Source organism: Giraffa tippelskirchi, chromosome 3, assembly GCF_054371585.1.
Source record: "Giraffa tippelskirchi isolate mGirTip1 chromosome 3, T2T-mGirTip1v1.2.pri, whole genome shotgun sequence".
Lineage (NCBI taxonomy): Eukaryota > Metazoa > Chordata > Mammalia > Artiodactyla > Giraffidae > Giraffa > Giraffa tippelskirchi.
Window position 1 is genome coordinate 13898338 of NC_137277.1, and position 24725 is coordinate 13923062.

General features: G+C 38.9%; 1 protein-coding gene across 28 annotated transcripts in view; it reads left to right on the top strand.

Annotated features, from left to right (window-relative positions):
• TLK2 (tousled like kinase 2) overlaps window positions 1-24725 on the top strand; it is a 124292-nt gene that overhangs the window by 23039 nt on the left and 76528 nt on the right. For all 28 annotated transcript variants that reach the window (XM_081576598.1, XM_081576606.1, XM_081576600.1 and 25 more), the window contains 3 exons: window positions 22172-22243; window positions 23195-23264; window positions 24258-24301. In XM_081576598.1, the coding sequence (XP_081432724.1) occupies window positions 22172-22243; window positions 23195-23264; window positions 24258-24301 (186 nt within the window). The remainder of the gene's footprint in view (window positions 1-22171; window positions 22244-23194; window positions 23265-24257; window positions 24302-24725) is intronic.

Genomic DNA, 24725 nt, shown 5'->3' on the forward strand with positions numbered 1-24725 from the left:
TCCACCTAGATTTTAAAAATACTGTACTTATCCACTTGCATGCATATTTACCTGTAGAAAGCATACGTATTGATTTTTATGACTTTTACAAAAGTTGAATCATACTATAATTACTGCAGAACTTATTTTTCACACACATAATTTTGAGATCTGCCATAAAGATGTTATATATAGACTTAGTTTGGATAACTATTTAAATAATCATCCTATAAACACATTTGTAGAATGGTCTTTTGTCACTTACCTAAAGAAATATTACATGAGATAAGAGATTCAGAAATGACAGAAAGAAAACGGTACCCTGATCCTTTTCATAGATGATTAGGGAGCTGTGGAGGCCAGGATTGTTGCTCTTCTGTATCCAATAACAGTGTATGCAATAGCAGTACAGTCCCATGCTTGTAAGTACTTCCTGTATTGAGCAAGAGTACGCTGGAATTTTTAAACAGCCTTATTGAGATATAATTCTCACAACAGACAATTTACTCAATTAAGATATGCAGTTCAGTGACTCCAGGTGTATTTATAGAAATGTGAAACCATTACCACTGTCAGTTTTCGAACATTTTCATTACCTCAAAAAACCCTTACCCCTTAGCTTTCACCCTCAAAATTCAACCTCTTCTCTCGGAGCTTATTGTTTAGTTGCTAAGTGGGTCTGACTCTTTGCAACCCCAGGCTCCTCTGTCCATGGAATTTCCCAGGCAAGAATACTGAAATGGGTTGCCATTTCCTTCTCCAGGGGATCTTCCCTACCCAGAGTTCGAACCCACGTCTCCTGCATCACAGGTGGGTTCTTTATCACTGAGCCACCTGGGAAGCCCTCTTTCAGTGCCAGGCAACCATTAATCTACTTTTTGTCTCAATTATATTTCACCAATTCTGAACATTTAGTATAAATGGAATCTTTCATTCATACAGTATGTGGTCCTTTGTGATTGGCTTCTTTCACTTGGCATCTTGTTTATAAGGTTCATTCCTATATCTGACCTGTTAGAACTGGACATGGAACAACAGACTGGTTCCAGACAGGAAAAGGAATATGTCAAGGCTGTATGTTGTCACCCTGCTTATTTAACTTATATGCAGAGTACATCATGAGAAACGCTGGGCTGGAGGAAGCACAAGCTGGAGTCAAGATTGCCGGGAGAAATATCAATAACCTCAGATATGCAGATGACACCACCCTTAGGGCAGAAAGAGAAGAAGAACTAAAGAGCCTCCTGATGAAAGTGAAAGAGGATAGTGAAAAAGTTGGCTTAAAGCTCAACGTTCAGAAAACTAAGATCATGGCATCCGGTCCCATCACTTCATGGCAAATAGATGGGGAAACAGTGGAAACAGTGTCAGACTTGATTTTTTGGGGCTCCAAAATCACTGCTGATGGTGATTGCAACCATGAAATTAAAAGACGCTTACTCCTTGGAAAGAAAGTTATGACAAACCTAGACAGCTTATTAAAAAGCAGAGACATTACTTTGTCAACAAAGGTCTGTCTAGTCAAGACTATGGTTTTTCCAGTAGTCATGTATGGATGTGGGAGTTGGACTATAAAGAAAGCTGAGCGCAGAAGAATTGATGCTTTTGAACTGTGGTGTTGGAGAAGACTCTTGAGAGTCCCTTGGACTGCAAGGAGATCCAACCAGTCCATCCTAAAGGAGATCAGTCCTGGGTGTTCATTGGAAGGACTGATGTTGAAGCTGAAACTCCAATATTTTAGCCACCTGATTGATGCGAAGAGCTGACTCATTTGAAAAGACCCTAATGCTGGGAAAGATTGAAGGCAGGAGGAGAAAGGGACGACAGAGGATGAGATGGTTAGATGGCATCACCGACTCAGTGAGTTTGGGTGGACTCCGGGAGTTGGTGATGGACAGGGAGGCCTGGCGTGCTGTGGTTCATGGGATTGCAAAGAGTCAGACATGACTGAGTGACTGAACTGAACCTGTATCTGAACTTCATTTCTTTTTATTGTCAAATAATTTTTCATTGTATGGATATACTTCATTTTGTCTGTTCATTCTTTCAGTTGATGGACGTTTGGGTTATTTCTGTTTTTTAGCTATTATGAATAGTGTGCCATGAACATTCATGTACATGTTTTCGTTTCTCTTGGGTATATTCCTTGGAGTGAAATTGCTGGATTTTATGGTTAAGAGATAGTCCATTAAGGGATTAATATAAGACTTAAGAATCTATTTTTTTTTAAGTCGTTAGTTTAACCATTAGGGGAACTGCCAGACTGTTTTCCAAAGTGGCTCTGCCTTTTACCTCTTCACCTGCAGTGTGTGAGGGTTAAACTTTCTCCATATCCTTGTCTGTCTTGTTGGTTATATGTACCAGACTTCCATAGGAAGGTTGTCCAGGAGGAAAGATAGTTAAAGGATTTTTTTGTTGTTTTATTGTTGGATGTGCTTGTCTGAAAATGGATGTTAATAAATTACATGGTTAGGATTTTGCCATTTATTTAGGACTGAAATGCTTCTAAAAATCATGAATATTAGTTAAGGATTTTCCTGACAGTGTACTGTAATATTTTATTTGCTTGTCAAAACACAGTTATTCATTTAAAATCACCCCACTGATTTGACTGTGCTTGGTGTGAAAAGGTGGTTCTACTAATAACTAAGAAAGGTGCGGTTTTAATTCTTTATTAGGTCTACTCTTTAATGGAGTATCCTTTAGTTACCTCAGATAGTTTGACCCTGTAGTCAGCTGTGCTCTTTTATACTTAAACTTTTGTCTGCTGTTCTCAATCCCTTTTAAGATGCCAATTTAGTTCAAGGAGGAAATGAAGACTTTAGAAAACTCAACAAATGTTGACATTTAAACTTTTACAAGAGTGAAAGATTAACCTTCGGCCCCTATTTCTACAAGGTTCATACAGGCTTCATTCACCTGCGAAAGACTGGTTGTCAGCATTTGTATTTTAACCTTGGTTTTTGTAAGTTTACAACTTATCCACAAGGCTTTCTTTAGGCTTGAAACTGAAGTATTTTTAACCCCCCCAAAAGTTCATTTAGGTATATTAGAAGTGTGTTTTACTTTGTTTTGGGAGCCTTGCTTCTTATAAACGAGAAACTTGACTCTTATCTATTTTTTAAACTGTCCGTTTGATGTTTTGCTTAAAAAATCATTAGGATACAGGATAATCAAAGGTAATCAAAGGGTCGCAAAGAGTCAGACACAACTTAGCGATTGAACAACAACAGGATCATCAGCTTAAATGTTAGCATAGAAAATAGGGCTTTCACTGAGGAATGTTAACTTATTATCATGCATTGTTTTAAAATTCTTTTTTTCCCTTTATCCTTATGTAAAAAAACAAACTGTTGTGTCAAAGACTGACTTTCAGTAGATTGAAGATTAGGAACTAGTAAATCTAGAGTTGGAAAATTAGAAAGCAAAGGGAGAAATGGAGAAAGTAAATGGGATATGACAAAAGATAGTGAGGACTTACACAGAAAGAGAAACGTGGAAGTGAGTGCTGTTAGTTTTATGATGTCGTTCAGTCGCTAAATCCCGTCCGACTCTTTGTGACCCCATGGACTGCGGCATGTCAGGCTTCCCTGTCTTTCGCTATCTCCCAGAGTTTGCGCACACTCGTGTCCATTGAGTCACTGATGCCATCCAACCCTCTCATCCTCTGTCCTCCCCCTTTTCCTGCCCTCAATCTTTTTCAGCATCAGGATCTTTACCAATGAATTGGCTCTTCACATTAGGTGGCCAAAGTATCGGAGCTTCAGCCTCAGTGTCAGTCCTCCCAATGAGTATTCAGGGTTGATTTCCTTTAGAATTGACTAGTTTGATCTTGTTGTCCAAGGGACTCTCAAGAGTCTTCTCCAGCACCACATTGCAAAAGCTTCATTTCTTTGGTGCTCAGCCTTCTTTATGATCCAGCACTCACATCTGTACATGACTACTGGAAAAACCATAGCTTTGACTATACAGACCTTTGTTGTCAAAGTTATATCTGATTTTTAATATGTTGTCTAGGTTTGTCATAGCTTTCCTTCTAAGGAGCAAGCACTTTTAATTTCATGGCTGCAGTCACTGTCCACAGTGATTTTGAAGCCTAAGAAAATAAAGTCTGTCACTGTTTCCGTGTTTTTTCTCCATCTATTTGCCATGAAGCGATGGGACCAAATACCATGATCTTCGTTTTTTGAATGTTGAGTTTTAAGCCAGCTCTTTCACTCCCCTCTTTCACCCCCATCAAGAAGCTCTTTATAAAGTTCCTCTTCTCTTTCTACCATTAGAGTGGTATAATCTACATATCTGAGGCTGTTAGTATTTTTTTGGGCAGTCCTGATTCCACCTTGTGGTTCATCCAGCCTGGCATTTCTCATGATGTACTCTGCGTATAAGTTAAGTAAACCGGGTAACAGTATACAGATTGAAATACTCCTTTCCCAATTTTGAACCAGTCCGTTATTCCATGTCTGGTTCTAACTGTCACTTCTTAACATTCATAGAGGTTTCTAAGAAGACAGATAAAGTGGTCTGGTATTCTCCTCTCTTTAAGGATTTTCCAGTGTCTTGTTGTGATCCACACAGTCAGTCTTTTGTGTAGTCAGTAAAGCAGAAGTAGATGCTTTTCTGGAATTTCTTTGCTTTCTCTGTGACCCAACAAATGTGGGCAATTTGATCTCTGGTTCCTCTGCCTTTTCTAAATCCAGCTTGTATATCTGGAAGTTCTCGGTTTACATACTGTTGAAGCCTAGCTTGAAGGATTTTGAGCATTACCTTGGTAGCATATGAAATGAGCATAATTGTACAGTAGTTTGAACATTCTTTGGCATTGCCTTTCTTTGAAATTGAAATGAAGACTGACCTTTTCCATTCCTGTGGCCACTGCTGGCATAATGAGTGCAGCGTTTTAACACCATCATCTTTTAGGATTTGAAATAGCTCAGCTGGAATTCTGTCACCTCTACTAGCTTTGTTCATAGTAATGCTTCCTAAGGCCCACTTGACTTCACATTCCAGGATGTTGGCTCTAGGTGAGTGACTACACCATTGTGGTTATCTGCTCAGTTGTGTCTAACTCTTTGAGACCCCATGGACTATACAATCCATGGAAATCTCCAGGCCAGAATACTGGAGTGGGTATTTGATTCCCTTCTCCAGGGGATCTTCCCAACCTAGGGATGGAACCCAGGTCTCCCACATTGCAGACAGATTCTTTACCAGCTGAGCCATGAGGGGAGCCTTTATCCAGGTCATTGAGACCTTTTTTGTATAATTGTTTTGGGTATTCTTGCCATCTCTTCTACTTCTGTTAGGTCCTTGCCACTTCCGTTCTTTATCGTGCCCGTCTTTGCATGAAATGTTCCCTTGGTATCTCCAGTTTTCTTGAAGAGATCTCTAGTCTTTCCCATTCTACTGTTTTATTTCTTTGCATTGTTCACTTAAGAAAGCTTTTTCATCTCTCCTTGCTGTACTCTGGAACTCTGTATTCAGATTGGTATTATCTTTTCCTTTCTCCTTTACCTTTCGCTTCTCTTCTTTTCTCAGCTGTTGGTAAGGACTCCTCAGACAACCATTTTTGCCTTCTTGCATTTCTTTTCCTTGGAGATGGTTTTGGTCACTGCCTCCTGTACAATGTTATGAATCTCCATCCATAGTTCTTCAGGTGCTCTATCAGATCTAATCCCTTGAATCTATTTCTCACTTCCAATATATAATCATAAGGGATTTGATTTAGGTCATATGTGAATGGCCTAGTGATTTTCCCTCCTTTCTTCAGTTTAAGCCTGAATTTTGCAATAAGGAGCTCATGGTCTGAGTCACAGTCAGCTCCACGTCTTGTTTTTGCTGACTATATAGAGCTTCTCCATCTTCGGCTGCAAAGAATATAATCAGTCTGATTTTGGTATTGACCATCTGGTGATGTCCACGTGTAGTCGTCTTTGTGTTGTTGGAACCGGGTGTTTGCTATCACCGGTGTGTTCTCTTGGCAAAACTTTTTAGCCTTTACCTTGCTTCATTTTGTACTCCAAAGCCAAACTTGCCTGTTATTCCAGGTATCTCTTGACTTCCTACTTTTGCCTTCCAGTCCCCTATGAGGAAAAGGGCATCTTTTCTTTTTGGAGAAGGCAATGGCAACCCACTCCAATACTCTTGCCTGGAAAATCCTGTGGACGGAGGAGCCTGGTAGGCTGCAGTCCATGGGGTCGCTAAGAGTCGGACATGACTGAGCGACTTCACTTTCACTTTTCACTTTCAAGCATTGGAGAAGGAAATGGCAGCCCACTCCAGTGTTCTTGCCTGGAGAATCCCAGGGACGGCGGAGCCTGGTGGGCTGCCGTCTATGGGGTCGCACAGAGTCGGACACGACTGAAGCAACTTAGCAGCAGCAGCAGCTATAACGTCTTGTAGGTTTTCCTAGAACCATTCAACTTCTGCTTCTTCAGCATTAGTGGTTGGGGCATAGACTTGAATTACTGTGATATTGAATGGTTTCCTTGGAAACGAACAAAGATCATTTTGTTGTTTTTGAGATTGCACCCAAGTACTGCATTTTGGACTCTTTTGTTTCTTACGAAGTTACAAGTTACGTGATGTTAATATGAAAATCTTAGTGAAAGTAGTAATTTCCATCCAAGATAGTAGATATTAATATTGACAAAAATAGGATGTAAAAATCAGAATAGACTCGTATAACCAAGGAAAAATCAAAGTGATTACAAAATTATTTCCTCCTCCTCCTCCTCCTCTTCCTCCTACTCCTTTGAAGCAGTGTGAAAAAACCACTCCCTAGTTAGTAGTGGTCTCTCCTAACCTTTTAAGAAATAAATAATTCTCATGTTAAATAATAACATAGGTATAAATAAACTCTGTTAACAAAACCTGACACATATGAGGAAGTCAAAGTATAACCTAATCTCATTTATGAATATATGTATATATGTTTAAGTTCAAGTAAAAATATTTGCATAATGGCCAATTATTTTGTTTCAGGGAGTTTATCTGAAGAATGTCTGACAAATTCAGTATTTTTAAAATATATCACTGAATGTAGAGATGACTCTATACCAATATATCTAGAGTACAGCTAAATCACAGTAGCACAGTATATGAATATATCTAGGATATAGCTGAATGACAGTAGTACATATTTTGAAGCCAGGTTGCTTAGGTCTGGATCCTGGCACTGCTTCTTGGTAGCTGGGTGACCTTGGGAAGTTTACTAAACTTCTTTTACAGTTCCCTCATCTAATAATAAGACTGCTAATAGCTATCATATAAGGTTGTCATCAGTTTTCTAGGGCTGCTGTAACATAGAGTGGCTTAAACAGCAGAAATTTATTTTCTCACAAATGCTGGAGGCTAGAAGTTCAAGATCAAAGTGTCAAGAGGATTGATTCCTTTGAGGTTTTCTCTCCTTGGCTTGCAGATGGCCCTCTTCTCATTGTGTCTTTATATGGTCTTTCTTCTGTGCATGCATGTCTGGTGTTTCTGTGTCCTAATTTCCACTTTGTATAAGGACATCAGTCATATTGGAATAGTATCCACCCTACTGACACATTTTAGCGTAATTACCCCTTGAAAGGTCATGTCTCTAAACACATTCTGAAGTTTTGGGGTTAGGACTTGAGTATATAAATTTAAGGAGGACACAGTTGAGTCCATAACAGGTTTCTAGGAGGATTAAATGCACTAATATAGAGTATCTGACCATGTAGCAAGCTCTCCCTAAGTATTGTTTACCATTATTGCTTAACCACAGCAAGTAGTTATATAATACATATAAATAATAAAAATAATCGTACATTAAAAAGCTTAAAAGTACTTATAGATTCAAAGAAAGTTGCAAAAAAAAAGTACAAGGAGGCTCCATGTACCCCTTTTTTCCCCTAGTGTGAGCAACTTATGTAATTATAGTACAGTATTAAAACCAAGAAGTTGACATTGGTGAAATCCACAGAGCTTATTCAGATTTCTCGTTGCACACACATCATTTGTATCTGTGTGTGTACAGGTACTTCTGTGAAATTTTATTGCTTCTGTAGCTTACTGTATCCACCATCCCAGTCAAGATGCAGAACTGCTCCATCTCAGAACTCTCTCCCACTACTCCTTTGTAGCCACCCCGACTCCTTCCCTTGAAACCCTAACTCCTGACATCCATTCATCTGCTATTCATCTCTATAAATACTATCATTTCAAGAATTGTATGTGTTTTATATATATATCCTTTTTCATTTGGCATAATTTCCTTGGAGCCCATTAAAGTTGTTGCGTATATAAATAGTTCATCCTTCTTTATTGCTGAGTAGTACTCCATGGTGTGGATATATCACAATATAAAGGCTATTTGGTTTGTTTCTAATTTTTTGGTTATTACTAATAAAGCCACTGTGAACGTGAGTGTACAGGTTTTTGCATGAACATTATTTTTCTGGAGCTAATGTGTCTATACAGTCAGCAAAAACAAGACCGGGAACATACTGTGGCTCAGATCATGAACTCCTTATTGCCAAATTCAGACTTAAATTGAAGAAAGTAGGGAAAGCCACTAGTCCATTCAGGTATGACCTAGATCAAATCCCTTATGAGTATACAGTAGAAGTGACAAATAGATTTAAGGGACTAGATATGATAGACAGAGTGCCTGATGAACTATGGACAGAGGTTTGTGACATTGTACAGGAGACAGGGATCAAGACCATCCCCGTGGAAAAGAAATGCAAAAAATACAAAAAAGCAAAATGGCTGTCTGAGGAGGCCTTACAGATAGCTGGGAAGAGAAGAGAAGTGAAAAGCAAAGGAGAAAGGGAAAGATATTCCCATGTGAATGCAGAGTGCCAAAGAATAGCAAGGAGAGATAAGAAAGCCTTCCTCAGCAATCAATGCAAAGAAATAGAGGAAAACAACAGAATGGGAAACACTAGAGATCTCATCAAGAAAATTAGAGATACCAAGGGAACATTTCATGCAAAGATGGGCTCGATAAAGGACAGAAATGGTATGGACCTAACAGAAGCAGAAGATATTAAGAAGAGGTGGCAAGAATACACAGACTGCTAACTGCTACTGCTAAGTCGCTTCAGTCGTGTCCGACTCTGTGCGACCCCACAGACGGCAGCCCACCAGGCTCCGCTGTCCACAGGAGTCTCTAGGCAGGAATACTGGAGTGGGTTGCCATTTCCTTCTCCAGTGCCTGAAAGGGTAAAGTGAAAGTGAAGTCGCTCAGTCGTGTCCGACTCTTAGCGACCCCATGGACTGTAGCCTACTAGGCTCCTCCGTCCATGGGATTTTCCAGGCAAGAGTACTGGAGTGGGGTGCCATTGCCTTCTCCAGAATACACAGAAGAACTGTACGAAAAAGATCTTCACGACCCAGATAATCACGATGTTGTGATCACTCACCTAGAACCAGACATCCTGGAATGTGAAGTCAAGTGGGCCTTAGCATCACTACGAACAAAGCTAGTGGAGGTGATGGAATTCCAGTTGAGCTATTTCAAATCCTGAAACATGATGCTGTGAAAGTGCTACACTCGATATGCCAGCAAATTTGGAAAACTCAGCAGTGGCCATAGGACTGGAAAAGGTCTGTTTTCATCCCAATCCCAAAGAAAGACAATGCCAAAGAATGCTCAAACTACCGCACAATTGCACTCATCTCACATGCTAGTAAAGTAATGCTCAAAATTCTCCAAGCCAGGCTTCAGCAATACGTGAACCGTGAACTTCCAGATGTTCAAGCTGGTTTTAGAAAAGGCAGAGGAACCAGAAATCAAATTGCCAATATCCGCTGGATCATCGAAAAAGCAAGAGAGTTCCAGAAAAACATCTCTTTCTGCTTTATTGACTATGCCAAAGCCTTTGACTGTGTGGATCACAATAAACTATGGAAAATTCTGAAAGAGATGGGAATATCAGACCATCTGACCTGTCTCTTGAGAAACCTGTATGCAGGTCAGGAAGCAACAGTTAGACCTGGAGATGGAACAACAGACTGGTTCCAAATAGGAAAAGGAGTCCGTCAAGGCTGTATATTGTCACCCTGCTTATTTAACTTATATGCAGAGTACATCATGAGAAACGCTGGGCTGGAAGAAACACAAGCTGGAATCAAGATTTTTGGGAGAAATATCAATAACCTCAGATATGCAGATGACACCACCCTTAGGGCAGAAAGTGAAGAAGAACTAAAGAGCCTCTTGATGAAAGTGAAAGAGGAGAGTGAAAAAGTTGGCTTAAAGCTCAACGTTCAGAAAACTAAGATCATGGCATCTGGTCCCATCACTTCATGGGAAATAGATGGGGAAACAGTGGAAACAGTGTCCGACTTGATGTTTTTGGGCTCCAAAACCACTGCTGATGGTGATTGCAGCCATGAAATTAAAAGACGCTTACTCCTTGGAAGGAAGGTTATGGCCAACCTAGATAGCATATTGAAAAGCAGAGACGTTACTTTGCCAACAAAAGTCCGTCTGGTCAAGGCTATGGTTTTTCCAGTGGTCATGTATGAATGTGAGAGTTGGGCGGTGAAGAAAGCTGAGTGCCATAGAATTGATGCTTTTGAACTGTGATGTTGGAGAAGACTCTTGAGAGTCCCTTGGACTGCAAGGAGATCCAGTCAATCCATCCTAAAGGAGATCAGTCCTGGGTGTTCATTGGAAGGACTGATGTTGAAGCTGAAACTCCAATACTTTGGCCACCTCATGCGAAGAGTTGACTCATTGGAAAAGACCCTAATGCTGGGTAGGATTGGGGGCAGGAGGAGAAGGGGATGACAGAGGATGAGATGGTTGGATGGCATCACTGACTCGATGGACATGGGTCTGGGTAAACTCCGGGAGTTGGTGATGGACAGGGAGGCCTGGCGTGCTGCAGTTCATGGGGTTGCAAAGAGTCGGACACGACTGAGCGACTGAACTGAACTGAATGTGTCTATGATTTGTCTCTTCATCTTACTGTGGGATCGTTTGCTGAGTAAAAGTTTTTAATTTTGGTAAGGTTCCATTTGTTAATGTTTCCTTTTATGGATCAAGCTTTTGGTGTCGTGTCTAAGACCTTCATCTAGTCCTGGGTTCTGACGACTTCCTTCCTTTTTTCTCCCCCTAAATGTTTTCTGTGGGTTTATTTTCACTTGTTGTGAGAATCAAATATGCTAATATAGAATATTCAGCCCATAGAAGTACACATGTGTTGGCTATTGCAATAGCAAACAGGTTTTTGTAAATAACAATTTTATATCATTTTTTTAAGATTCCATATAATGAGAGAGATCATATGATATTTATCTTTCTTTGTCTGAGTGACTTCACTTGATAATCTCTAGGTCATCCATGTCCTGCAAGTGGCGTTATTTCATCTTTTTGTGGCTGGGCAGTATTCCATTGTATATAAATAACACATCATCTTTATCCGTTAAGCTGTCCGTGGACATTTGCTTCCACATCCTGGTTGTTGAAAACAGCGCTGCAGTGAACACTGGGGTGCATGAATCTTTTCAAATTATGAGTTTCTCCTGGTATGTGCCCAGGAATGGGGTTTCTGGATTATATAGTAGGTCTATTTTTAGTTTTTCAAGGCATCTCTATACTGTTCTCTATAGTGGTGTACCAGTTTACATTCCCACAACAGTGTAGGAGAGTTCCCTTTTTTCCACACCCTCTCCAGCATTTATTGTTTGTTGACTTTTTGATGGTAGACATTCTAAGTGTTGTGAAATGATACCTCATTATAGTTTTGATATAGAAATTCAATAGAAATGCAAATTTTAGTGAGCAATGTACTTTTTTGGCCATCTATGTCTTCTTTTTTAAAAAACATTTTTATTTATTTGTTTTTGACTGTGCTAGGTCATTGTTGCTGGCCTCAGGTTTTCTCTAGTTGAAACAAGCAGGGGCTACTCTCCAGTTGCAGTGGCTTCTCTTGTTATAGAGCATGGGCTCCAGGGCATGCTGGCTTCAGTAGTTGTGGTGCACAGACTTAGTTGCCCCGTGGCACGTGGAATCATCCTGGACCAGGAATCAAACCTGTGTTCTTTGCATTGGCAGGCAGATTTTTAACCACTGGACTATCAGTGAAGTCTTATGTAAGTCTTCTTTGGAGAAATATCTGTTTAGATCTTCTGCCCATTTTTTAATTGCGTTTTTTTTTTTTTTGACATACAGCTGCACGTTGGTTGCTTTGTTTGCAAATACTTTCTTCCATTCTGTGAGTTGTCTTTTCATTTTCTTTATGGTTTCTTTTGCTGTGCAGAAGCTTTCAAGTTTATTTAGGTCCCATTTGTTTGTTTTTATTTTTATTTTCATTATTCTAGGAGGTGAATCAAGAAAGATATTGCTGCAATTTATGTCAAAGAGTATTCTGCCTATGTTTTCCTCTAAGAATTTTATGGTGTCCAGCCTTACATTTAAGTCTTTGATCCATTTCGAGTTTATTTTTGTTTATGGTGTTAGCAATGTTCTGATTTCATTTTTCACATGTAGCTGTTCAGTTTACCCAGTACCATTTATTGAAGATACTGTCTTTCTCCATTGTATATTTTTCTTGCTTCCTTTGTTGTAAATTAGTCGACCATAGGTGCGTGAGTTTATCTCTGGGCTTTCTGTCCTCTTGTGTTGATCTGTTTTTCTGTTTTCGTGCCAATGCCATGCTGTTTTTTAGCCACACAACATGGCATGTGAGATCTTAGTTCCCTGAGCAGGGATCAAACTGTAGCCCCTGCATTGCAAGTGCAGAGTCTTAACCACTGGACTGCCAGTGAAGTTCAGTACCATACTGCTTTGATTATTGTAGCTTTGTTAGTCTGAAGTCAAGGAGTCTGATTATTCAAGCTCCGTTTTTCTTTTTCAAGATTGCTTTGGCTGTTTGGAGTTTTTTGTGTTTCCATATAAATTTTAGATTTCTTTTGTTCTAGTTATGTGAAAAATGCTATTGGTAATTTGATGGGGATTTCTTTGAATTTGTAGATTGCCTTGGGTCATGTATTCATTTTGACAATATTGATTCTCTAATCCAAGAGCATGGTATATCTTTCACCTATATGTCTGTCTTTATGCCAGTGCCATACTGTTTTGATTGCTGTGGCTTTATAATAAGTGGATTTGGGACACCTCCAACTTTATCTTTTACAAGACTGTTTGGTTCTTTGCAGTCTTATTACAGTTTTTAATGTAAAAGCACTACAGTAAATTACAGTAAAGCACTAGAGGAGTTACTTTGAAAAAGAAGGACACAACAGTGATTTTTAAAAAAATATAATTTCATTTTATTATTTATTTTTGGCTGTGCTGGGTCTTCGTTGCTGTGAGGGCTTTTCTCTAGCTGCAGTGTGCAGGGGCTACTTTCTAGTTGTGGTGCATGGGTTTCTCATTGCATTGTCTTCTCTTGTTGCAGAACAGATGCTCTAAGGCATGCAGGCGTCAATAGTTAACAGCACGTGGAGTCAGTAGTGGTGACTCCCAGGCTCTAGAGTATAGGCTCAATAGTTGTGATGCACAGGCTTAGTTGCTCTTTGGCATGTGAGATCTTCCCAGATCAGGGATCAAACCTGTGTCTCTTACATTGGCGGGTGGATTCTTTACCACTGTGCTACCAGGGAAGCCCAACAGTGTTCTTTATGGTGATTATTTATGTTGTTTTATTCAAAGCACTAAAATGAGAAACAAGAGGTATAAATTATGGAAAGGTGAAAGTGAAGTTGCTCAGTTGTGTCCGACTCTTTGCAACCCCATGGACTGTGGCTACCATGCTTCTCCATCCATGGGATTGTCCAGGCAAGAATACTGGAGTGGATTGCCATTTCCTTCTCCAAGGGATCTTCCCGACCCAGGGATCCAACCCAGGTCTCCCGCATTGCAGGCAGACACTTTACCCTCTGAGCCACCAGGAATACATAGACTTATTATTTATAACTACTATGATTTATATCTGGACGAGGAAGTCAAGAGGAACAAACAGATGATTAGGATGAATAACAATTCAGTAATTGGCTAAATGAAATATATGAAAATTATATAATTCCTGAATGTCAGCAGTATGAGGAAAATAGGAAAAATTGAACCCTAGTTATTCTAACTTGGGAGAGATGAAGACGAAGATGTCACAGTGGTGAATGAGAGTTAAACTTTAGTAACCCATAAGCTTTTATGTCTTTGGGCTTAATTTTTCCCTAGGGATAATAATTGAAGCCAGAGGCTTGAACTGGAACTGTCTAAAGCTGGGGATTGGGAAGGGGCACACTTGTCAATGAATTAGGACTAATAAAACTGTCCACCAGTCCAGGACATAGGATGGAAGATAACTGCTTAACTTTGGCTTGTGGCTGTTAAAAGCCACAGGAAATGGAAACTCCAGCTTTGTGTGGAAATCCTGGGCCGGACAATTAATGTATGAATATATTTGGAAATGGTGAATGTTGTAGGGCATTAGCAGAGGTGACCATTAAAATTCCCTTGGGATTGATTGCTCCTTAACCCCTGAGACGTGGAGGACGCCCCCAAAGCTGTATATGTACTCATACAAAACTCACAAAACACCTTAGTAAAAAGATCCAACAAATGAGAGAGTTTACAGTTGAGGGGCAGATAATAATAGACTGGAACTTAATTATCCAATATATAGTCCATATTCAATTTCTGCCTTTGTCCCAATAGTGTCCTTTATTTGGTTTTGCTTTTGCTTTGTTTTACCATCCAGAGTCAAATCAAGGATCATACATTGAATTTTGTCATGCCTTTTTACCCTTCTCTAGTTTAGTTCAGTTTTTTCCTGCCTTTTTTTGTTGGGCTTTTAATGATAGCTCCATTTTTGAAAGATAACATTGTTTACCTAAAAGCCTTTGGTTAGCTCTGTTACTAGACAGTAAGCTGTTTTAGAACAGGGAATGTGTGTCATTTATCCCTGCTAATTACACTTAATCTAATGATTTGATAATAATTTAGGATGCTGTGCTTCAGAAAAGGACAGGGAAAGGGAGGATTAAATGATTCTTAATCCTGTTTTTCTTTTGGTTAGCCACACATACTCAAGGAACCACAAGAATCCTTGGGCCTATTGCATTGATATTTCAAACACTACAGTGTACACCACTGTTATGTACATTTTACAGTTTATATCATAATTGCTAAAAAAAAAAATCGGTTCTTCAGTTCTTTTTTGCCTGTATTCAACCCATTTGCTGTTGCTTTTTGAAAGTGAGAGATAGTTGGTGGGTAAAATGAATGGTTAAAATACGTTAATAGTATATGATTTTATTATAATCCAAGCGAGGTAAAATACTTCTTGACAGTTACAATAAAGATAATTCATAAACAGAATATTTTTAACATTTAGGCATAGAAAGATTCAATTTAAATTATTATAGAATTCTTATTTAGGTAAAGCATTTTTTAAACATCATGGAACTCTGTTATATCATTAAAGGAATAAGTCCTTGATTGATTTATGTCACTGGGAATACTTGATTTTATTTTATTTCTTATTCCTAGTTTCCTTTTATTTTTTTTCTTCACAGTTTTACAAGCATCTCACTATGACGCTCTCTGGTATATTGTGTTGATTACAATTTAAAAATAGTACTTTAAGGATACAGTGGAAAGAATACCCTGAAATGAATGTAAATTGACTCTAAGCCTAGTAACTATCATTTTTTTAAATAGCCTTATTGAGATGTTATTCATATGCCATACAGTTGACCCATTTAAATTGCACAATTCATTGGTTATTAGTATATTTAGAGATATATACAACCGTCAACACAGTCAGCTTTAGAATATTTTTACCACCTCAAAAAAAAATCCCATACCCTTTAGCTAGCACCCTATGTCCCTCAACCCTTCCCCTAAGCAACTATGCTTTACTTTCCATCTTAGATTTCCCTGTTCTGAATCTTCACATGAGTAGAATCTTTTGATATGTGGTCTATTGTAACTGGCTTCTTTAACTCAGCAAAATGTTTTCAAGGTTCATTTATACTGTAGCACGTATCAGTGCTTGATTCCATTATATGGTCAAATAATATTCCATTGTATGGATATATCATATTTCATGTATCCATTTATTAGTTGATGGATATCTGAATTGGTTTCACCTTTTGACTTTTGTGAGTAATGCTGCTGTGAAAATTTGTGTTCAAGTTTGTGGGCGTACGTGTTTTTATTTCTTTTCAATATGTTTCTAGGCGTAGCATTCTGGGTCATATGTAACTCTGTGTTTAATTGAGTAACTGCCCAACTGCTTTTGAAAGCAGCTGCACCATTTTATGTTCCTACCAGCGGTGTTTGTGGGTTCCAGTTTCTCCACATTCTTGCCAGCACTTCTTGTTGTCTTGGTGAATCTAGCCATCCTAGTAGTGTGAAGTGGTACCACATTTTGGTTTTGATTTTTGTTTCCTCATTGGTTAATGATGTTGAGCTTCTCTTCATGTGCTTGTTGGCCGTTTGTATCTCATCTTTGGAGAAATGTCTGTTTAGACCTTTTGCCCATTTTGTATTGGATTATCTGTCTTTATTTCTGAACTGTAAGAGTTCTTTATATAGCATACCAGTACCTTTTCAAATATATGATTTGCAAATATCTTCTTCCATTTTGTAGGTTCTTTGTTGATAGTGTCCTTTCAACCATATGTGTGCTCAGTCCCTTCAGTCGTGTCCAACTCTTTGTGACCCTGTGGACTATAACCCACCAGGCTTCTCTGTCCATGGAATTTTCCAGGCAAGAATACTGGAGTGAGCTGCCATGCCCTCCTCTGGGGGATCTTCCTGACCCAGGGACCAAATCCACATCTCATTACATTGTCTGCATTGGCAGGCGGGTTCTTTACCACTAGTGCCACCTGGGAAGCCCCACAAACATTTTTAATTTTGAAAAAGTCCAATTTATCTTTTTTTTTCTTTTGTTGTTGGCACTTTTAAGTGTCATATCTAAGAATTCTTTGCCGAGTTTGAGGTTGTGAAGATTTACCCCTTTCATCTAAGAATTGTATGGTTTTAGCTATTGGTTTAAGTGCTTGAACCAATTTGAGTTAATTTTTATATGGTGTGAAGTAGGAGTTTGTCTTCATTGTTTTGCCTGTGGCTATCCAGTTGTCTCAGCACCCTTTGTTAAAAAGGCTATTCTTTCCCCCATTGAATGGTGTTGGCTCCTTTGTCAATAATCATTTGACCATAGATTATGGATTTATCTCTGGACTCTCACTTCTTTTCCATTGGTCCATCTTTATGTCAGTACTACACTGTCTTGATTAGTTTTGTTTGTAGTAAGTCTTGAAGTCAGGAAATGTGAGTTCACCTTCTTTTTCAGGGTTATTTTGGTCTTTTATAATTCCTTTTTTTTTTTTTTTGAGGGCAGGGGGCACACAACACAGCATGTAGAATCTTAGTTCCCTGACCAGGGGTGGAATCTGTGTCCCTTGTAGTGGAAGTGTGGAGTCTTAACTACTGGACTTCCCAGAAAGTCCCCATTCTTTATGCATTTTAGAATCAGCTTAGTTTATACAAAGAAGTCAGCTGGATTTCTACTGAGGATTCCATTGAATCTATAGATCAGCTGAGAGAGAACTGCCATCCTGACAGTGTTAAGCCTTCCACTTCATGAACATGGGATGTTTTTCCATTTATTTAGATCTTTAATTTCTTGCAATAATTTTTTAGGTAGTTTTTAGAGTATATGTTTTGTATTTCTTTTGTTTATATCTAGGTAGTTTATTCTCTTTGATGCTAATGTGCATGGAGTTGTTTTCTTAACTTCATTGCAGATTATTCATTGCAGGATTATAGAAATAAAATAGATTTTTGAATATTGATCTTGTATCCTACAATCTTTATGAACTTGTTAGTTTAGGTAGGATTTTAGTGGATCCTTTTTGGTTTTATATACACAATAGTGTATCTGCTGGGAATAGCATAGTTTTAATTCTTCCTTTTCAATCTGAATGCCTTATTTATTACTATTATTGCTTTTTTTTTTTTTTTTTTGGTATAATTGCCTGCCTAGAACTTCTAGTATAATGTTGAATATGTGGGTGAGAACAAACATCCTTGTCTTGTTTCGGGTCTTAGGAGAAAGCTTCCAGTCTTTAACTGTTAATTATGATGTGAACTGTAGGGTTTGTTTGTTTGTTTTTTTCTGTAGTTGCCCTTTTGTCGGGTTGAGGAAGTTTCTTTTTTTATCTGAGAAGTCTTTCCTTTGCTTTCATTTTGAAAGAACACTTTGCCCAATGTAAGAGTCTTGGTTGACACAACACTCCCTGCCTCCACACCTGACACTGTGACTATATTATCCAGCTGCCTTTTGGCCATGATTGTTTTTGCTCAGAAATCAACTGTTAATCTTACTGGGATTCCCTTGTAAGTGATGTGTGACATTTCTGCTTTCAAGATTTTCTCTTTTTCTTTACCTTCCTTCGAGTATTTTTCCTACAGTATGTTTGTTTATGAGGCTTTTTGTTTATCCTACTTGGAGTTCATCAAGCTTCTTGTATCAGTAAGTTATTATTATTATTTTTTTTAATGAATTTCAGAAAATTTCAGACGGTTTCTTCATAAAATTTTTCTGCTCCTTTCTTGCTCTCCTCTCCTTCTGGTATCCCAATTATGGTGATGTACTTAACAGTTTTCCACATTTCTTTGAAGCTCTGTTCATTTTTCTTCTGTTTTTTTTTCCATTTGTTTATTTTTCAGCTTGCATAATCTCTATTGCTCTGTCTTCTGATTTGCTAATTACTTCTTCTGCCAGTTCACTTCTTCTCATAAGCCCCTCTCAGTTCAGTTCAGTTCAGTTGCTCAGTTGTGTCCAGCTCTTTGCGACCCCATGAATCACAGCACACCAGGCCTCCCTGTCCATCACCAATTCCCGGAGTTTACACAAACTCATGTCCATTGAGTCGGTGATGCCATCCAACCATCTCATCCTCTGTCATCCCTTTCTCCTCCCACCTTCAATCTTTCCCAGCATCAGGGTCTTTTCAAATGAGTCAGCTCTTGGCATCAGGTGGCCAAAGTATTGGAGTTTCAGCTTCAACATCAGTCCTTCCATTGAATATTCAGGGCTAATTTCCTTTAGGATTAACTGGTTGGATCTCCTTGCAGTCCAAGAGACTCTCAAGAGTCTTCTCCAACACCACAGTTCAAAAGCATCAAATCTTCGGTGCTCAGCTTTCTTTATAGTCCAACTCTCACATCCATACATGACTACTGGAAAAACCATAGCCTTGACTGGATGGACTTTTGTTGGTAAAGTAATATCTCTGCTTTTTAATATGCTGTCTAGGTTGGTCATAACTTTTCTTCCATGGAGTGTCTTTTAATTTCATGGTTGCAATCACCATCTGCAGTGATTTTGGAACCCCCAAAAATAAAGTCTGAAACTGTTTCCACTGTTTCTCCATCTATTTGCCATGAAGCGATGGGACCAAATGACATGATCTTAGTTTTCTGAATGTTGAGCTTTAAGCCAACTTTTTCACTCTCCTCTTTCACTTTCATCAAGAGGCTCTTTAGTTCTTCGCTTTCTGCCCTAAGGGTGGTGTCATCTGCTTATCTAAGGTTATTGATATTTCTCCCAGCAATCTTGATTCCAGTTTGTGCTTCATCCAGCCCAGTGTTTCTCATGATGTACTCTGCATATAAGTTAAATAAGCAGGGTGACAATATACAGCCTTGATGTACTCCTTTCCCTATTTGGAACCAATCTCTTGTTCCACATCTAGTTCTGTTACTTCCTGACCTGCATACAGATTTCTCAACAGGAAGGTCAGGTGATGTGGTATTCCCATCTCCTTAAGAATTTTCCACAGTTTATGGTGATCCGCACAGTTAATGGCTTTGGCACAGTCAATAAAACATTAATAGATGTTTTTCTGGAACTGTCTTGCTTTTTTGATGATCCAGCAGATGTTGGCAATTTGATCTCTGGTTCCTCTGCCTTTTCTTAAACCAGCTTGAACATCTGGAAGTTCACGGTTCACATACTCTTGAAGCTTCACTTGGAGAATTTTGAGCATTACTTTACTAGCGTGTGAGATGAGTGCAATTGTGCGGTAGTTTGAGTATTCTTTGACATTGCCTTTCTTTGGGATTGGAACGAAAACTGACCTTTTCCGGTCCTGTGGCCACTGCTGAGTTTTGCAAATTTGCTGACAGCATCATCTTTTAGGATTTGAAATAGCTCAACTGGAATTCCCTCACCTCCACTAGCTTTGTTCGTAGTGATGCTTCCTAAGGTCCACTTGACTTCACATTCCAGGATGTCTGGTTCTAGGTGAGTGATCACACACACCGTTGTGATTATCTGGGTCGTGAAGATCTTTTTGTATAGTTCTTTTGTGTATTCTTGCCGCTTCTTCTTAATATCTTCTGCTTCTGTTAAGTCCATACCATTTCTGTCCTTTATTGAGCCTATCTTTGCATGAAATGTTCCCTTGGAACATTCTCCCTTGGAACATTCTCTAATTTTCTAAAAGAAAGCTCATCTTTCCCATTCTATTGTTTTCCTCTATTTTTTGCACAGATCACTGAGGAAGACTTTCTTATCTCTCCTTGCTATTCTTTGGAACTCTGCATTCAAATGGGTATATCTTTCATTTTTTGCTTTGCTTTTCGCTTCTCTTCTTTTCACAGCTATTTGTAAGGCCTCCTCAGACAGCCATTTTGCTTTTTTGCATTTCTTTTTCTTGGGGATGGTCTTGAGCCCTGTCTTCTGTATAATGTCACAAACCTCCGTCCATAGTTCATCAGGCTCTCTTGTCTATCAGATCTAATCCCTTGAATCTATTTCTCACTTCCACTGTATAATCGTAAGGGATTTGATTTAAGTCATACCTGTTTGACGAATGTTTGCTGTTTATTCTGACTGCAGGATGACTCCTCCCTGGTGGTACCTTATTCCTTGGTTCTCTCTTGCTAACTAACTGACCTACAGTCTAGGCTGTATCTTTGTTACACAAATATTTTCCTACTTGTCTTTCACCACAGTCTCCATTGAATATCTGTAGATTTAAAGTTGTCCACACTCTGTTGCGAATGAAGTCAGGTCCTTTGGGAAGAGATTTGGTACTATATGTTCCAGCGTTTTACCCCCAGCAAAATATCTAAGCCAGGGTTCTGGTGTTGGGGGTGGGGACAATGAGGAACGCTTTTCTGTGAGTAACGTTCAGCCTCTAGGAACTGAATGCCAGGAGTGGAGGTACAGATGGGGTGCACACAGCAGCTTGTCTCTTGTGATGTTGAACCACTACCTTACGAGCTGAGCGAGAGGCCTGTTGGAGTCCCAGTATTTTCAGCGTACCAAGCTAAGGCAGAGCCTCCCTTCTACAAGTCGGTGTTAGGCAGAAGGAAGCCTCCTGTCTTCAATGTACTTGGCTGGGACTTAGCTTCAGTGACAGAATGCTGGGGATGGAATGAGAAGCCTGAAGTCCTGCTCCTCTCAGGAAGAAAGCCCTTGACTGAGAGTTGGGGGAAGGAGGGGACTTGTGCTCTTGGGTGCAGCAGTCTGGAACCCTGCTGAGATGGGAGGGTGGGATATGGGAAGAAAAGCATGATCTTGGTTCAGGTACCACAGACTTTTACCTTGCAGGCTAAATTTTTCATAGATTTTATTGAATCGTTGTTTCTTCATTAGCTCTTTGCCCTTAGGGACCATTGTCAGAGGCTTTGAATGGTGGTTTTAAAAAATAATTTTCATCAGTTTCTCTGAGCAGCGGGCTAGCAGAGATCCTCAGGATGTTAGGCTTAGAGGTCAGTCTTTCGTAACTGTTTTTTGAGCTGGCAGTCTCTTTAAAGCATGATTCGAAAAAGTTTTTCCTTCATTATGGTCTCTGACCGCCCCCTCATGAGGAACCCTTGACATACCCTTAACATCTCAACTTTCAGATAGCGACTGTAAGATACAAGAATCACGAGAATTGTTTTTCCCTTGCTTATTTTCCTTAAAGAATGAACTTGCTCCATGTGGAAGTACTCTAGAAGGGGAAAGTGCACAGGAGTTCAGAGTTTATAAAGGAAATGAAAATAACATCAGGTAGAGAATTTTAACATGAGTGCCCTCTACTATATGATGGATGGAGTTCTTTTCAAGTTGGCTCAGAGGTGTTGCAGTTAATTCTTGGTTTCTCTGACCTGACATATATATCACAATCACATGGCTTCTTTCTCATTTTTGCTGTCATCTTAGTTTCTTTTGATTCCTTTTTGTCTTTTTCTTTTCAGGGGCCACTCAATAGTGAATCTTCCAACCAGAGCTTGTGCAGCGTGGGGTCCTTGAGTGATAAAGAAGTAGAGGTAAGAAAAGACTTTTCTTGCAAGACTTTCATTGCAAGACTTCTCATATTCCTACACTTTAGATCTGGGTTAAACCATAGCACTGCAGACTCGGGGTCCCATTAGGGTCTGTGTGAATGATTCCCCTTAGAGTTGTGTGCTCTTTGTGTCTGCACAGTTGTCATGTGGCCCTGATGGGTTTTTATTACTATAATCATAATAATCAGTAAAAGGTAGAAATTTCCAGTTGTAGCTGAATTAGTCTAGGTGTCCTTGAATTTTAGCACTTCTTAGTACTTTAGCAGAGTGAGTCAGTGTGGCCTGACAGACTTCAGTAACAAAATTTGAAGTTTTTTGTATTTTAAAGGTGAATAATCTAGCTGAATATATAACCGCTTACTTTGCACTTAGATAAGACTGAAGAGAATAGTCAGTTGACTGATCATGCAGATATTTCCTTTTTGGAAAAAATTGTTAGATTTAAGCTCTTTTAAAGTAGAAATATTGGGATTCCCTGGTGGTCCAGTGGTTAGGACTCAGCGCTTTCACTGCTGGGGTCTGGATTTTCCATCCCTGGTCAGGGAACTACTCTCCCACCAGTTGTTTGGCGTGGCCTCAAAAAGAAAAAAAATATTGTAACAGCTGCTATTTGAGAGCCTACTATATGCTAGATGCTTGTACTACATTTGTGCTTTATAAAATAGCTCATTTAAGCCTTTGCAGCAACCGTGATTTACAGATAAGTAAATTAAAGCTCTGATATTTCAAGCAGTTGGCCAAAAATTGTATAAATGGTTTGATTCCAGATCTTATATTCTTTCCATGACCCAGCTCTAAGAGTAGGACAGTCATTTAGGACTTGTGAGCCAGTTAAATCTCCTTATAAATTTGATATTATTTACATACACTCTAATTTTCATAACGTGAAAAATTGAACAAAATGCTAATTGTGCTGTATATGATATTTAACAGACTCCTGAGAAAAAACAGAATGACCAGCGAAACCGGAAAAGAAAAGCTGAACCATATGAAACTAGCCAAGGTAGTAATAATTTCACACCAGTAAAAATATAAATTCTTCTGTATTTAGGTATAAAACTTCCAGCTCACACTAATTAGTTTGCGTACAGGGATTCCTAACAATGTAGATTTGCATTCCTTAAGGGAATATCGGGCTGTTTATGATGATACACACTTGACAAAACAGTGTCGGTTCTGTGGGGACTCTAGTTTTCCCTGTTGTAAGTAATAGTCTTCTCGCCATGGATTTGTCTTCAGACTAAGCATTTATGGTACAGAAAAGAGATTGCATAGCAGTTTTAACTATGGCTTGCACTAGATCAGTGGTTTGTTAATAATAGGCAAGCAGAAATGGTTTCATTTACATGGCTGTCCTTTTACCTACCCTTCTTCCATGTCAGTTACGCAATTGAATAATTGGCTCCTAGTGGAATAAATCTGTAAGTACAATGGTCGTAATGCCAGATTTCTTTAAATAATTAAAGAAAGAATAAATGAAATGGAAGAGCTTCTGAGAAATGAAAGGCCCCCTCTCCCCATTTTGTATTCTTTTAATCTGCAAATCATTTTTTACTTTTGTGGGAGAAAATTTTCTCAAAGTAACAAGGTCATATAAAGTTACTTGTGAAATAGAATAAATCATTTAGTTCTAATGAATTTTTTTTGAATTTTTTTATCCTCTTAGTTGGGGGTGTAGTTTATAATTTAGTTTTATTTTGATTTACAGTTGTGGCATAAGCTTTGTTAGTGTACTTGTAAAAGAAGGAGGAGTGAATCTTAAAGGAAAGCAAGCTGTGAAAAGGTCTTTCTTTCACTGCTTATTACAGTGTTTTATTTTGTGGCAAAACTGTCTTCTGTTCTTAGGAAACAGGTATTTTGGCTCATTTGTTAAAAGTAAAGTTGACTTTTGAATTGGTAACAGCATAGGCAGTCATTGACTACATAATACACTTTAGAAAATGATGGTTTACTTGTGTTACTGGAAAAACTATACTTACTTTGGTTTTATTTTCAGGGAAAGGCACTCCTAGGGGACATAAAATTAGTGATTACTTTGAGGTAAGTTAAATTTTTGGAAAAAGAAATTCTATAGTGACTTTCTTTTTTAAAAAAAGAACCTAAATCCTTTCATTCATTTAAGGCTTTAGAAAGGAATATATTGCCTCTACTGTGCTCTCCTCCCCTTCCTCCCCACCTTCATCAACCAGATGTTGCCCCATCTCTATAAGAGGAAACAGCTGCTGACTTCCTAAATTTAAATTTGTTCATGATGTGTCTTGTCTGTGATGATATAAAAATTCACAAATGAGGTGATCGTTTCTTGGCCAGACTAGGTTTTGTGTCTTACAGAGGTTGAAGTGGAATGACTAGGACTCTTCTTTTGTCCTCTACCTGTAGTCCAGTGGATCCCGTAGTAAGCTCGCTGACCCATCCTTAGTGGTTACTGAAGGGGACACTAACATACACTGTACCACTGTATTCC